At 62.9% G+C, this 15,660-nt stretch overlaps 1 protein-coding gene across 5 annotated transcripts in view; it reads left to right on the forward strand.

Moving 5' to 3' along the window:
• COL16A1 (collagen type XVI alpha 1 chain) overlaps positions 1-15,660 on the forward strand; it is a 148,054-nt gene that overhangs the window by 91,174 nt on the left and 41,220 nt on the right. For all 5 annotated transcript variants that reach the window (XM_044998125.1, XM_044998123.1, XM_044998122.1 and 2 more), the window contains exons 8-22: positions 155-280; positions 4,540-4,590; positions 6,175-6,210; positions 8,721-8,747; positions 9,020-9,082; positions 9,701-9,742; positions 9,876-9,920; positions 10,802-10,837; positions 11,212-11,274; positions 12,125-12,169; positions 12,268-12,363; positions 12,679-12,717; positions 13,989-14,033; positions 14,878-14,913; positions 15,463-15,579. In XM_044998125.1, coding sequence (XP_044854060.1) covers positions 155-280; positions 4,540-4,590; positions 6,175-6,210; positions 8,721-8,747; positions 9,020-9,082; positions 9,701-9,742; positions 9,876-9,920; positions 10,802-10,837; positions 11,212-11,274; positions 12,125-12,169; positions 12,268-12,363; positions 12,679-12,717; positions 13,989-14,033; positions 14,878-14,913; positions 15,463-15,579 — 867 coding nt within the window. The remainder of the gene's footprint in view (positions 1-154; positions 281-4,539; positions 4,591-6,174; positions 6,211-8,720; positions 8,748-9,019; positions 9,083-9,700; positions 9,743-9,875; positions 9,921-10,801; positions 10,838-11,211; positions 11,275-12,124; positions 12,170-12,267; positions 12,364-12,678; positions 12,718-13,988; positions 14,034-14,877; positions 14,914-15,462; positions 15,580-15,660) is intronic.

Consider the following 15,660-nt stretch of genomic DNA (forward strand, 5'->3'; position numbering starts at 1 on the left):
AATCGGCCGCGCTGCCAGAAATGCACCGAGCAATTTGTCTGGCGCTGGCCGGGAGCTGGGGTTGTGCCTGTGACTGTCGTTAGCTCCCCGCCTCAGAGGGGTGGTGTCTGCCCAGGCCCTGGGGTGTAACCAGCCCCCACTTTCCTTCGATTAGTGCCTTTCCGAAGCCTCCAAAACCCGGCGGCAGGCAGAGGGCACGCAGACCAGCAACCTGATTGAGATCAACCCGCAGACCGGGGGCAAGGTGTACACCCGCTGCTTCTGCCTGGAGGAGACTCAGGTGAGAGACCAGGGGCATCGCCGAGGGAGGCACGTCCTGGGCAGGACAGGCCCATGCCCCAGAACGCCTGATCCTCTCTGCAGAGGAGGAAGCAGAGGCGCTGGGTGCTGGTAGCCAGCGAGCCAAGAGTGTGCTGCGCCCCATGGCAGCAGGGAAAGCCAGTGCTGCTTGGGGCAGCTGATGCAGAGCAGGCAGGTAGCTGGGAGGTGATGGTCCTTCTCTCTGGGGTGCCCCTACCTGGAATATTGCATTGATTTCTGGGCACCATAGGGTGACCCATATTTCCCAAAGGGAAAATGGGACATCACGTGGGGCTAGCCTGAGCTCCCCTCCCCGCCCGTGGCTGGCCCAAGCTGTTCCCCGGAGCCCTACCCCCCCGTCCCTGCGTAGGGCTGGTGTCCCAGTTTGCTCAAGCCCTGCCTGCCCCCCACCCGAGCCCTGCCTCCCCCCCCTGCATGAGGCTGGTTTCGGGGTTGAAATCAAGGGAAGCATCACCAGACTGGGGCTGATGTAAACCACAGCACGGACTAAAGTTTTCCCTGGCCTGGCAGTAGAAGGGGGGAGATGGGACAGGCCCAGCGGCTTGTTGGGCTCCTCCAATGTTCTCACGTCTATGAAAGGGGTCCGGCTCGGATTAGGGGCCTTTTGATGTACGTCACTTCTCAGTAGGCGCCGTCGGCAGAAACAATCCCTAAATTAGTAACAAATGTGTTGGGAACATTGGCAGGCGAGGGACGTGCCCTTGGCACTCGCCGTCCTGGCCTCCTGACCCACTTACGGAGCTGCAGCCACCGTGCCAATAGAAAATCTGACCGCGTCAGTGGAGCTGAAATCATCTCAGCCCCTCCCAGCAGGGGGCGCTGCGGTGCACGAGGCTGGAGCCTTGGCCGTGAATGGAGCCCCACACTGCTCTGGTCCCAGCCTCTCCCAGCAGGGGGCGCTGTAGGGAGCGGGGCAGGAATCCTGGCTGTTGGGGAGCTCACACCTATTCCAGGCAGGGGGCGCTGTAGGGAGCAGGGCAGGAGCACAGGCTGTGTGAGGAACTCAGAGCTACTCCATTCCCAGCGTCTCCCAGCAGGGGTCAGTGGAGGAAACAGGGGTAAGAGTACTGGGGTGGGGAGGGGGGCATTCTTAGCTTGCTCTAGTCACTTCTTATTTCTTTGTATTGCAGTAGCACTAGGAGCCCTCCCCACGGCGCCAGGCGCTGCACAAAATCAGAACAAAGAGACAGTCCCTGCCCCAAACAGTTGCCCCAATAGGAAACTGCACCGCAGCCGCCATGTAAAATGGGTGTGGAGCTCAGCTCACGCAACCAGGAGCGTGAGCTCTGGCCCCAGGCGCGATCCGTATCATTCCCTGGCGCCAGCGCTGTACGGCGTGGGCCGGGGAGCAGGCGCTCACGGGGCTGGAAGCACTCAGAACCCCGCAGGAGCCTTCTGTGTAGGTCACCGTGTAACGCCGACAGACCCCGTTGTCAGTGGGCGGGAGCGAACCGGGGCCCTCTGGAGCTTAGTGCATGAGCCTCTATTGCATGAGCTACAACTTGCATTTAGTGAAGGCTGTAGAACAGACTCAGGTAACTCTCTCGAAGTGAGCTCAGTGGCACTGGCTGGGCCAGAACACCCCACCCAGCCGGTGTGCGGGTTACAACCGCTCGCTGGGCAGGCGGCTGTGCTGCAGGAGTTCGCGCCGGTCGCCTGGTCTCTAACCGGGCGCATTTTTCCAGCTTTTGGCTTTTCCTGTCCTTGCCCCGGCCCAGCTGCTTTCCAGCCCAGCTCTGCTGCTGGTTTGCCTGGATCTGAGTGAAACACACCTGCCCTTCCCCCTGCTTCTCCTTGGGAAGGGAGAAGCAGGCCTGGTTCCTCCTTGTTCCACCCAGAATCCGGAGCGGCACCCGTGCAAAGCAGTGTTGGAGGGAGTTAGGACCGGGTGCTGCTTGGAGATGGGATGGCTCTGCGCTGCAGAGACTGAAAATGAAAACAAAATGAGAACCCCGGGTCCCAGCCCCACCATCACCCCATCGCACTGGTATGGGCTGGGAGGCAGAGGGCTGAATGGGCCACAGCTGACGTGCTTTGTGGAAGGGTGTGTGCGCGTTGCAGGGGAAATTCCCCCTGTTCGAACCTGAGACCCCAGCAGTGGTGGAGGAAGGACATCGGCCTGGGTGGACCAATGGTCTGATCCAGCACCGCGACTCCTGCAAGTCTAATGGGCCAATTCCCCAGCTGGTGCAAAGCTTCCTTGCAGTCCCTGGACCAGGTGAGGGGCCGGCCCTGAGCTTCAGCCCATGCCGTCAGTATGTGTGTCAGTCCCTTGAATCGCCTCGGAGTACCCATGGCTCTGCTAGTGTCACAGGCCACGGCTCCCAGCTGCCTCCGATGCTCCCCGTGTCTGGGAAGCGCCCTGTCCCACCCGTTAGGCGGAGGAAGGATGGAGGTCGGTGTCTGACTTGCTGCTTTTTGTAACGCTGGCTTCAAGGCCTGACTTACTGAGACAGCTGGAAAATGGTATTTCCCCCCCATAACCCAGCTCAGGGAAGTAAGTCTGGAATTAGCGCCAGGCGGCTGAGCAGACGGAGGAGATGCAAATGGACAAGTCTGGGCCTGGGAACGCTCCCAGACAGGGCACCTCTGCTCTGTCCCACGGCTGAGTGGCACGCAGTGCAGGGAGCGCCGGGCCCTGGCTGGGTCACTGCCAACGGCTGGAGCAGGCTCATGGGAACGTAGGGCTGGATGGGGCCTCGAATGGGATGGGGCTGAGGGAGGACCAACTTCCATGTGTGGCCCTGCCTCCACCGGGGGGCGCCAGAGGGACACACACACCTGCTCTGGGTGGGAGCAGGGAAGTTGGGCAGATGTTGCGGGGTGGAAATTTGGGCATGAATCCCTAAGCCTGGGGCATTTGGGTGTGAAGCAGGAATGGGCACAGAGTGGGGAAAAGGGCTGGCGGAGTGACCGGCCCATTCAGGTATGGGGCATATTACACCCCTCAGCCGTTAATTCCCTAACAAACGTCCCCGGACATAGAACCCGTTGCAGCCTGCGGTGGGCTCCGAAATACAAACAGTCCGAGCAGTAAATTCCAGCCCTGCCGTCCCTCGCGCTTCAGACAGGCCTCTCCCCGCGCCGGGGCCTCCTTGACGTTCCACAGACGGCGCCCACGCTCCCGTTGAGCAGAACACAGCCGCACCGATTCACCCCCCGAAAACCCTGCATCACATTTTCCACCGTCCAGAAGAGTTAGCAGCGAGGGGGCCACCAGGTTCGGGGAGGGCGACTCGGGAAGAGGAGGGGGCTGGGGCAGCTCCTCCAGGCGGAGCAGCGTCACTGCTGGCAGGGTGAGCAGTGGCCGAAGCCAGGGAGGGAGCGGTGAAAAGGAAGAGGGGGGGGAAACATCCCTCTGCAGACAAGTGCAGAGTCTGTTCCTGCGGAGCAGCATGTTCTGGGCCTTGGCCGTTTCCTGCAGAGCCGGTGGAGAGAGACGGGCTGGCAGGGAAACACAGGGGATGTCTGCCCACGCAAGGGTCCGTCCAAGCGTCTGGCCCGGCTTTCTCCAGCCAGACATGGGGATGGCTGAATTCTGGTGGCAAAGCCCAGTGTGAGGGGAGAAGAGGCTGGCGTGGGGGTCTGGATGGAGCTGACAGTAACCTGGGCTCAGTACGAAGAAGCCAGTGAAATAATGCCCAGGTCCATCCAGCACTGCCCCCACTTGGGCCCGGTGCCCAGTGGCTGCTGTGCCATGTTGCCTGGCATCCATTTCCAGGAATGCCATTGCCTGGAGATGATGCCTCCCGGGGGGATTGGGTTACAGTACAGAGGCTGGAGAGCAGGGCATGGGGTGCTGCCGTTTTCCTCTCTCCCTGCTGTCTGCCCCGGTCAATGCCGGCCTGGTGTGCAAGCGAGCAGTTCCCTGTCAGTGCCCCATCGTGGGGGTAGGCGTCAACTGGAGCTGGGGTGGGGGGCCAGCCAGAGCCGGGGGTGCAGGGTCAGGGAATCTGTATTGCCAAGACAGGGCTTTGGACTGCACAAGCGAACAGACGTTGCCAGAGCTTCTTTCTTGCTGTGACTCTGAGCCTCCATCCCCTCCTGGACGGAAGCAGGGCTCAGGGCTTGTCCCCAGACCAGCAGGCCGGGGCCAGGTTTTGTTAGCATTTGTTAGGCCTTGAAAGGAGCTTGATCCTGGCTTCCCACCAGCGGGAGGCAGGGAGCGTGGGAGGAAGGAGGCTCCATCATGCGCCCATTGCTTTGCTCTCTCCCCAGGAGGCGAAGGCATCTGGGCAGGTCAGCGTGGAGGGCCAGCCAGAAGGAAAGGTGAGGTCAGGGGGCTGGGTGGGTCCTGCTGCCTGGCCGGGGTGGGCTGAGGTGAAATCCTGCTGGGATCCATCCCGTTTTGCAGCCCCTGGGCAGCTGCTCCCAGACTGACCCCCCCCCCCGGCTCCCTAATAGTCACCCTCCCGGTTGCCACGAGATGGTCTCGTCTCGTGCACACCGAACACCTTGATCTCCAGGGCTAGCCCGGTGGTTGCCAGCCCCACCGTGCGGCTCCTCCTCGCCACGAGGCCTGGCCCACAGCCCTGCATCGGGAGCTGCCTCGCCTCCCTGCCTTTTCTTGGCACCCAAGGGCTCGATTCCTTGTGCTGGATTCCTCAGCCGGGCCTGGACAGAGGGAAGCCCTGAGTGCTCTGGACGGGGGGTGGACGTGTCCTGCTCCATTGCCCTCCCGCTGCCCTCTGGCCTCATCTCTCGCTGCCAAGGCTACACGCTGAATCCAGCCCCAGTCTGTCCGGATTCACCGCGCTTAGTCTAAGCTCCTCTTGGAGGGAGCCCAGCAGCATCTCAGCCCCTCCTTGTTCCAGCATCCCCCGAGCATTGGCTGGAACGAGCAAGCACATCCGCAAGAGGGGATCCAGCCAGGGCCGTCCTTGGGCATACGCAGCATATGCCAGCTCAGGAGTAACTGCACTGGTGAGCGGGAGGAGAATGGGGGCCCCGGGAGCGGGCCCAGGCTGTGTTACTCCAGCCCCTTAGGCCTTGGAAACGCTGGTGGAGAAGCAGCACCAATACATCTGTGTTAGAGACGCGGCTGCAGCCACCAAAACTGGTGCATCCCCCCGGCATTAGCCCCTCAGCTGGAGAGAAGGGGAACAGGCAGCCTGGTTTATTTTCACACCTCTTTCCTCTCTGGGTCGATCCCCTGCAGGGGACGTCTGTGATGAGCTCTGACCTGTTCTCCTTGCTGCCTGCCCACCGGCGCCCGTCCGAGTGAGAACTGAGAAGGAGACTCCGGCTGGGCTGGGCTCTGAGCGGGCTGGGACCAGGGACCTCCGCTGCCAGTGTCTGCCTGGCTTAGAACCAGCTGCTTCCCGGCAGGAGCTGGCCAGCCCAGAGGGAGCATTTCGCAGCCACTGGTTTGGCTGAAGGAACATGTGGGGAGCCACAAACCCACATGTACAACCCCCTTGTGGGGCCTGGGCTGGCAGCTCCCGGATCCTCGCCAGCCGGGAGAGGAAATGGGAGAGTCTGTCTATCCCCACGGTGCTGCTTTTCCTGAGTCCCCCTGGCTGGCAGCAGTGGCAGATCCCACCACCGCGTGGGATCGGGGCTGGGAGCCTGTTTGACCTGGATGCCCACAACAGCCCTGTGGGGAGCGGTCTGGGTGCCGGTCTCCAAACAGATCCAGGGTGGGCAGGTTTTAGACCGGCTGATGCCACGGAGAGCGCAGCTAAGTGCGGCAAGGGGGGGCGGGACGTCAGCCCTTGGTGAGAGGCGGTATTTGCAGGACGCCTTCCCAGGTTGCTAGCGGGGTCGGCCCACCTCTGGTAAAAATCCCCGTTGCGGTTCGGAACGGTTTCTCCTGCTTCCTGACTGCTGGTGTCATCTCTTCTTCTCTTGCAGTGCCCACCCTGCCCCCAGAGAGCCCCACACGCCAACGTAAGTCAAGGGCCTGCTGCTTCTTGGAGCTTTCCGATGGGCTTTGGGCTCGGGTGGCGGGGGTGTTTCAGTGGCAGCTGTCTCACAGCAGTGTCTAGTGGCAAGAGGAGCGTGCGCTCTCTCTCACCCACCCCCACACTATAGTTTTGGAGACAGGAAGCATGGCTCAGGGTGTAGGGCACTAGCCTAGGACTTAAGAGACCCCGGTTCAGTTCCCTGTTCTGCCACAGACTCCCTGTATGACCTTGGGCAAGTCACTTAGCCTCTCCATGGCTCAGGTGCCCACCTGCATATTGCAGCTGGGTCTGTCCCAGTGCCAGGTGCTCCTCTCCGGGGAGAGCACAGAGCTGTGATTCTGGTGGCATTTTGCCGCCCTAGGGACAGGTAAGACGGCAGCGCGCCGCCTGCTGGATTCTGTACATTTCCAAGTAACACAAAATCTGCCCCAGCCAGAGCCAAGCTGCCCTGAATGCTGAGAGCCAATGGACGGATACCACCCTACAGCGCCGCTCTGGCTGAGTTACAGCTCTGCTTCTCCGTGTGAGAGCCCTGGTGCCACACGCCCAGGACCCAGCAGGATTAGTGTGTGTGCAAAGCTCCTCCCCAGGATACCCCAGCCTGCCGGGCCTCCACAGCAGAGAAAAGCAGCCCATGCATTGTAGCTGAGCCACCCCCGCACAGACCCCCTCAGTGTGGAAGGGAACGCCCAGCCCCAGCTGCTCAGCCCAGGCTGGTAGCTGCAGGGCTGGTGTTGCTGCCAAGGGGTTGACGGCTCTAGGATGGTGGCCGGAGAACAGGGCCCAGGAAGGACCCTCCGAGGGGTGACCTGAGGTCTGCACAGAGGCAGGGCTTGGAGCAGGCCCGTCTTGTTCATAGTGCTGCAGGCCGGCCTGCCGGAGGAGCGTGGGTGGGGATGGAGGCCCCAGGCTAGGAGGGCTCTGGCCCGTCTCCCACCAGTGGGGCTGAGAGGGGGCAGGGCTATCTCCTCAGATCCCTCGCTCCCCATTGGCTCCCAGCCCCTGTGGAGTCACAGCTTCGCTTTGGAAGATGCAGCCCCAAAACCAGACCGAATTTCATTCTTCCCGGCAGCATCTGGCTCCATTGGAACCCAGCCTGCCATGCACTCCCCAAGAGCTCCCCCGGGACCTGACCGTACCTTCCTCAGGTGGCTGGAGCTTCAGCTCGCTCTGGCCCCTTTGCCTTCTCCAAAGAACCCACCCACCTCCTGTTCTCTCTGGCCGACATCCCCTGGAACAGCTGGAGGGGAGGGCCGGGGGAGAGCGCTGACGGCTTCCAGATGTTTGCAAGGTTCCTGCAGCAGCCGCGTGGGCACAGGGGGCTCTGAAGGAGGGACAGAAGAAGGGATCAGAGCTCACAGCTGTTCGATATTCGCCCTCCATGCCTGTGTGCCAGGCCAGCGTGGGCGCTGTGAGCCGGCTGTAGGGTTTTATGGAGGACACGGGGCTGATAACAAAACCCAGAGCAGTTCTGTGCCTTTCCTTATCTGCTGCCCCTAGCACGGCAGCCGGAGTCCAGTGGAGTGGGGATTTGAACTGGGGCAGAAGGGGGCATGCGACAGATACCACAAGCCTTTCCGTGTGCGGGCAGGGTGCCCCTGGACACCTTGGGGTCACCTGTGCTTCTGGGACAGGAGGTTGGAGCCAGAGCTCCATCTGAACTGTCGCCCTGAATGATTTTAAAAGGACACGGGACTTGTCCTGCTCCTTCCCAGGGTCGCCCAGAGTGGGGGGGCAAGAGGGGCAATTTGCCCCAGGCCCCGAGCCCCACGGGGGCCCCCACCAGAGTTTTTTGGGGCCCCTGGAGCGGGGTCCCTCACTCGCTCCGGGGTGCCCGGCAAACTCTTATGCGGCCGGGCGCAGGAGCTTCTGCCGCTCCCGGTCTTCGCCGGCGGGGGGTCCTTCTGCTCCGGAGCAGAAGGACCCCCCGCTGGCGAATTACCGCCGAAGACGGAGCGGGACCCGCCACTGAAGTTCAGCCCGGTCTTCGGCAGTAATTTGGCGGCGGGGGGCCCTTCCGTTCCGGGACCCGCTGCCGAAGTGCCCCGAAGACCTGCGGTGGGGGCCCCCGCTGCCGAATTACTGCCGAAGACCGGGCTGCGCTTCGGCGGCGGGTCCCGCTTCGGCGGTAATTCGGCGGCGGGGGCCCTTCCGTTCCGGGACCCGCTGCCGAAGTGCCCCGAAGACCCGCGGCGGGGCCCCCCTCCGCCGAATTACCGCCGAAGACCGGGCTGCGCTTCGGCGGCGGGTCCCGCTTCGGCGGTAATTCGGCGGCAGGGGGGCCCCCGCTACGGGTCTTCGGGGCACTTCGGCGGCGGGTCCAGGAACGGAAGGGCCCCCCGCCGCCGAAGACCCCGGGCCCCCGGAATCCTCTGGGCGGCCCTCCTCCTTCCACCCATTTGCTCCCTCCCCTCTTCTCCTCCTCCTCACGGGGGTGGCTCAGCTGCAGAGCCGACTAGGTTGCACTGATGAGTTTCATTTTGGTTTGTGCAGGTCACGCTTGGTCCCCCCGGCCCCAAGGTAAGTTTGTCCTCGCCCTGACTGACAGACAGAGCCCAGCTCCGCCCTGCTCGTGCAAAGGCACACGGCGTCACCCGTTGGTAGTGAGTGCACGAGCGTGCAGAGGTATTCACGTGTGTTCGTCCATGTGTGTCTGCGTGTGTGTCCATACATGCTGCGGTGAGGGTTCGTCCGTGTGCGTCTGGGGCCATGTACACTTGCGGGGGGGGGGGGGCGTGTATTCCCCTCTGCAACACAGGTGCCTCTCATGGGACTCCCGCTCTCTCCTGCAGGGGGGCAAAGGAGAACGCGGACTCCCTGGGACATCCGGCTCGAAGGGGGAGCGAGGCCAGCGTGTGAGTGGTGTTGATGTGCCCGGCACGAGGAGACGCAGCTGCCCAGCTTGGGGGGGCGACGGGCCCATCTCGGGAGACGGCTGCCACGTGCACACTGGGAATCCTGCGTCACGGCCATGTCGGGACCTTCCCTGGGTGCCTCCTGTGCTGGCTGGCTGGGCCCGGTGCCTTGGTGACGCTCTCCTGTGCAGGACGGCTGGATGGGATGGCTCTGGGTCCCCACCCTGTGCCCCCCCAGCCCTTACTCCCATGGCCCCCGGTTCCCATCTCTCTGCCCATGAATCCCTCTGGGTGGCCCAGGGGCTGGTGACGTGAGCAGCATGAGGCTGGTCTGTATGTGACTCCAACGCGGGGCCTGGGCCTGCTCCAGAGATTGGGGAGGGGGGGCTCTCCCGGTGCAGCCTCCACCCACGACCGGCCAAGGGGGGCTGCAGGCAGGGGTGGGCCTAGGCCGCGAAGCCTGGCAGCTTGGCCCATTATCATGCCGGTGGCGAAGGGATTTCCTGGCCGTGCAGGGCCCGTTTCTGCCTTCTGCGCCCTCCCTCCCTCCCCCCCCGAGCCCGGCCCCAGGCAGCCCCGTCGTCTTCCTCCCTCTGAGCGTCTCCCTTCCTCCCGCAGGGCGCGGACTGCATCCGGAGCTCCCCCGACGGCCCCTTGCAGGTGAGGCACCGCTCTCCTTTCTGGGCAGGCCCCTGGGGGAGGCATCCCCCGTGGGGCTTGGCCACCCCTGGCACCTCACGCTGCCTTGCGCCACCCTCCTCTGACCCGCCCCGTGTTCCTTTTCTCTCCGAAGTGCACGGAGGGGCCGAAGGGAGAGAAGGGGGAGCGAGGAGACTTGGTGAGTAAAGCTCGTCTGCACGGTCGGCCCCTTAAACTCCACCCCCACCCCGCTGCCCCCCCCCCCGCCAGTGCCATCTCTCCTCCCTCATGGCAACACAGGGTCAGCATTGTGCCCGGCGGCCTCTCTCTGTCGCGCTGCCCATGGGCTCCCCGCAGCACCACTGCACACAGCACCCACCGCTCGGCCCTTCCAGGGGCGCAGTGCCTCCGGCTCGGCCACCGTTTGGGGGAGCCTGCTTCCCCTACGGGCTTGACTGAGGCCACCTAGGCCTGGATGAGGTCTTGAAAGCCAGTGGTAGACCCCGCGGGTGTAAATGGGCAAAGCGCCAATGGAGTGACACCATTTTTTACGCCAGCCGAGGATCTGGCCCTGCTCCTAGAAATGGCACTGGGCCAAATGCTGCTTGCAACTTCATTGGAGTCAATAAACCAGCTCCAGCCAGCACCGCTCCCACTGACTTGTGCAGAGCTGGGCCGTTAGCCCCAGCTCGGGATCTGACCCTGAACATCACCACCAGCTTGTCTGGCACCTCCTTTACCTCCTCCAGGGGTTCAGCTCTGACCCCCAGGTCTTTGTGACGCTCCCTCTCTTTGCAGCAGGAGAGATTCCCCCCCCCCACCGCCGGCTCTCAGCCCTGCCAAGGCTTAATATCCTCCCGTATCCCACTGAATGCCGCTCAGATGCTGCGCTCTGCGCTGGCCAAGTTTATCTTGTGGGAGTTCAATCTTTATTAGCCAGATCCTGTGCGGGGGGCTGTGGTGAAACTCTCTGTGCACCCAGGGGGCGCATCACTGAGTGAGCTGCTGCAAAGTGAATCCTGCACGGAGCTGGGCGTTAATGGCCAAGCGGGTTAACCACCTTGTTTCTATTGCAAACAGGGCCTAGCAGGAGCGACCGGTGCTGATGGGCAGAAGGTAACTCGCTCTCCCAGTCTGCAGGGCCAGAGCCCAGGAGGGGAAGGGCCAGGTGGAGGCTTCTCCCCGCTTTGCAGGGGGTAGCTCGTCTGTGCAGGGAGGCATCTCCTCCTGCGTGGGAGAGGAGCCCAGGAGGCGAAAAGGGGTTGGGAAAAGCAAGGTCTGGACCTGGGGGAGCGGGGCAGGGAGGGCGCCGTGGGGGAGGGAACAGGGATGCTTAGCAGGGCTTTCCGTGAGCTTGGCCCTGAGGGTGAGAAGAGGCTGGAGCCGTTACAGGTGTGGTGGGGCAGAGGCAGCTCCGGGGTCTGAGGAGTGGGGACAGCCGGGGCACTGGGTTCTCCTCTGACGGGCGGTTTTCTGCTTTGCTTCTCCAGGGGCAGAAAGGCGAGAAGGGAGATGGAGGAGTCCAAGGGAATCCCGGGAAGCCGGGGCGCGACGTAAGTCGTTCATTGCCACGTGTGTCCCCTCTCCCCTTTTATACAATCTGCCCTGGAGCTGCAGGATCCAGCTTTCCCAGGAGCTTCCTCGTGGTTTCCCAGTTCCCTGTTAGCCTTGGAGAGACGTTCAGATTCCTACCGTCTCCGCTGCATCCGCTCCCTGTTCTAGCTGGTGACGATGTCCCAACCCAGCAATGCAGCAGGGCTCGAATGAGTCGCTGAGTCATTACTGAGCTCAGGCACAAAAGGGCGCTCCCTGCAGAGGAGACTCTGCAGCCCTGAGTGCCTGTGTTCAATCAAAATTCCACAAATTCCCAGCTGCCTAGTCATATTCCACCTCCCTAAATTCCCCGTTGTCTCAGCTGGGGGAGGGATTCTTCATGTCCCGTTCCACACTGCCGAGCGGTGTTGCTGGGTGCTGCAAGACAGATGCCACGGTCCATTCCACGAGTGGCCAAGTGATTCTTATGCGATATGGCAAAGAGGTTTGAGATCCCTCAGGATAGCGGGTGCTGTGTAAATGTGTGCGGATACAATGGCTCCTTGTATCCCAGCTTGATGCATTTCTCTGGGTTCCACAGATGCCCTAGAAAACAGATCAACCTGTATTTTTTAATGGCAAAGGACCAAGACAGCTGCAGGCTGTGATCTGTGCCGGGGCCGTGCACTGCTCGGTGCCCGTGGGAAACCTTTTGGGAGCCCGTTGTTGTGATTATTGATGAGGTGTATTATAGTAGCACCTAGGAGTCCCAGTCACGGCCCCATTGTGCAAGGTGCTGTACAAACAGCGGAGAAAGATGGTGCCCAAAGAGCTTACAATGTTCTAACCCTGCTTTCCTTCTCCTGCTAGGGCCGGCCTGGAGAGATCTGTGTGGTGGGGCCGAAGGGACAGAAGGTACCGTCCTGCAGGCTCAGGGTGGGGGGAATTGTGACTGGGGATTTGAAGGCTGTGCCGATGGAGAAGCCAGGCTCACAGCCATGTTTGTGTTTTAGGGTGATCCAGGGCTCGTTGGACCCGAGGGGCTAGCCGGTGAGCCAGGCCCCCCGGGGTCACCAGGTCCTCCAGGGATAGGACTGCCAGGGAAAACGGTAAGGATTTGGTTCCATTGCTTCTCCTCGCTTCCTAGCACCCCTCCTTTGGCACGCATGTCTGCTGTTCACGGCTGCTGGCCGCTTGGAAGAGTGAGCTGGGCCTCAGCAATCCTGTCGGTCAACGGACTGCGTGGAATTTCAGGCCGTTCTCGCCGTATGGACGAGCTGTTTGGATTTGGTAGTTGAGGGCGTCTCAGTGCCTTGCGGACGCCCCGCTCAGCGGGTCGCGGGGAGGCCAGGCCGCTCCTGTGGGGTGTGCCAGCTCCATCTGGGAGACAACGCGCTGACCGCTCTCTCTCTCGTTAATTTCAGGGTGACCCCGGTGGCCCTCCAGGTCCTAAAGGAGAAAAAGTAAGTGCAGCTGCATCTAGTGACCCAGGCTGCCCATGGGGTCAGGTCTGACACGGCCATGAGCCTGAACTCCAGACAGCCACAGCTGCTAAGTCTGGAGCCGCCTCTGACCTCCTCCCAGCTCAGGAGAGTCGGCCTGAGCGGGGCCCGTCTCTGGTTTAAAACGTCGACCTTGCTGCCTGTTCCTCCCCCCCGCCCGCCATGTCCCTGCAGAGACCTGGCGGACGTGCTTCTTACAGGGATTGTTGTCTGTCCGAGAGGCCCAGTGGAGGCAGGTTTATCGCTCAGGCCGCGCCTCTTCTCGCTGTCCCAGTGCACGAGCCTGGCTGGGCAGGACGTTCCCTGCGGGGCTCGGTGGCTCAGGCCTTTGCCTGCATTAGATCGGGGGGGTCTCCTGGCAGTGCATGTGATGCTGCACAATGGATCCATCCCCATCCTGCCAGAGGGGAAAGGGCTGTTTCCGGAGTAACTGGGCAGCTGGTTTGGCCGATGCTCTGGGGTGCCCCCTCGGGGTTAGGCAGGGCTTCTGGGGTCCCGGGGCGATGGCTGATGGGGTGGAAGTTGGATTCTGGCTCCTCTCCAGGGAACCTTGCTGCCCATCACTGCTCCCTGTCCTCAAATGAGCCTGAGGCCCCTGCTCCATCGCCAGGCTGTGATTGGCACGTCTCCATGGTGACGCCAGAAGGCGTGCGGGGGCTTGGTGACATATGTAGCGTAATGAGCTCGTTCTTCACTTTGATCAACACCAGGGCTTGTCTAGTGTGCACAGGGCAGGGCTGTGGGTAGGGGGCCCGGGGCAGGGCAGGGCTGTGGGTAGGGGGCCTGGGGCAGGGCTTTGGGCAGGGGGTCTGGGGCAGGGCAGGGCTGTGGGTAGGGGGCCCGGGGCAGGGCAGGGCTGTGGGTAGGGGGCCTGGGGCAGGGCAGGGCTGTGGGTAGGGGGCCCGGGGCAGGGCAGGGCTGTGGGTAGGGGGCCCAGGGCAGGGCTTTGGGCAGGGGGTCTGGGGCAGGGCAGGGCTGTGGGTAGGGGGCCCGGGGCAGGACTGTGGGTAGGGGGCCTGGGGCTGGACTAAGGGACATCAGCAGGGCTGTGGACAGGGGCCCTGGGGCTGGACTCTCAGGGGATAGGGTAGGATCCAGGGGTATCGACACCTCTCTTGGGCAGAGCCCAGGACCCTGGTCCCATCGCACAAAGCCCATTTGTCCCGTGCTCACTGGTGTCAGACCCATCCCGGGCTCAGTTTGTTTGTGTTTCTCTGGTGGCCTGTTTCTAGGGTAACTCCGGATCTCCTGGACCGGGAGGTTCAACCGGGAAGCCCGTAAGTAGCAGGCTCCTCTCTATGGAGGTGGGGTGGGCATTGGCGGGCCGGGGGGCAGTGTGTGGCTGCCTGCCCCAGCTGGGTGGGGAAAGCAGAAATGGGCTGTGAGCCCAGCCCAAGGCTGGGGGGTGAGAGAGTCTGTGTGGGTGCAGAGGCCCCACGGCTGTGGCCTTCCCTGGCTGTGAGACACGGGGCTGGTGACGCCCTGGCGGGAGCCTTGTTGCTCACACCCTGGCCTCTCCTCTGGAGAGCTGGGTTCAAGTTTAGCTGTTAGGCCTGGAAGGCTGGAACGTCTCACCCCAGCCCGGGCCCCCTCTGGGGGTCACCTGTTCCGCACACGTCCCTGTGTGTCACCGGGGGGCGCTCTGCTCAGGGCCGGCCCAGCACCGCTGTGGCAAGGAGACAGGGAGCAGGTCAGGAGTGAGGGGCATCAGCAGAGCCATGTGGAGAGGACGCAGGTTTGTGGCATAGGAGGGAAGTGCATTGGGGGTAGGTTGGGGGGCTCAGGGCGAAACAACGGAGTGCTGCCAGTCGGGAGCGAGGGGCACTGGCAGAGCTGGGTGTGGGGAGCCCAGAGCTGCGTGTCAGGATTGAGGGACCTTGGCTGAGGAGTGGGTGGGGTGAGCCCAGGGCTGGGATAGCAGGGGCTGTGGGTCAGGACTGAGGGGCACCAGCAGAGCTGTGGTAGAGTGAGCCCACGGCTGGGATAGCAGGGGCTGTGGGTCAGGATTGCTGGGCTGATCCGGGGCAGGGGCTGGCTGCTGCCCTCTATCCCATTGCAGCCCAGGCCTTGGGACTGGGTTTGCTCAGCCTAAGCTAACCAGCATCTTCCCTCCCCTCACAGGGCAAGCCAGGGGTCCCAGGCCTGAAGGGAGACAAGGTGGGTACCACGTGGGGGCCTGGCGTGCTCTGTTCTGTGCACCCTGGGGCTCCGCAGACGACGCAGGCCTCTGGGGTCAAGGTGGGGCCTCCTCACAGCTGCCTGCTCGGGGAAGCTGAGAAGCAGGAGACTTTCCACGGAGCTGCCTCCCGGCTCCAGGCCCTTGCTGGGGAGAGGAGGGCGAGATGAAGTGGATGCAGGCAGCAGCAAGGACCAGGAACTCAAGAGCCTCCCATTCAGCCCTGAGCCCAGAAAGACCCCTCAGAGCCTGACTCTCTGCCCCAGCCTCCAACCCTGCTCTGGCCTACGTTCGGTTATCCCCCAGCCCGGGGCTATTGAGGGATCCTGATTGGCTCGTCTGCTGCTGGTCCAAAGTTGGGATCTGGGTCCAAAGCTCAGGGTGGTTTGGGCCAGGTCCATTGTCACGTCAGTTGCGCTCTGGGGTCGTGGGGTCACCACCCCACACAGACCCAATGGCAGCTCCCAAAGACAAAAGTCGAGGGTCCCCAGGGCCGCGACCCACGTCTCACCATCTCCTCTCTCCCACAGGGGGATCCGTGCGAAGTTTGCCCCAGCATTCCCGAGGGGATGACCCATGCTGTCGGCCTCCCGGGAAAGCCGGGACCCAAAGGAGAGCCCGGAGTGCCGGGGAAAGCGGGGAAATCGGTGAGTCTGAATGCGCTGCCGTGCCCCTGAGAAGAGAATCCACACGCCCTCTCTGTGGGGAGCCGGGCGTCCGTCCCCGCC

Source organism: Mauremys mutica, chromosome 23 (genome assembly GCF_020497125.1).
Source record: "Mauremys mutica isolate MM-2020 ecotype Southern chromosome 23, ASM2049712v1, whole genome shotgun sequence".
NCBI lineage: Eukaryota > Metazoa > Chordata > Testudines > Geoemydidae > Mauremys > Mauremys mutica.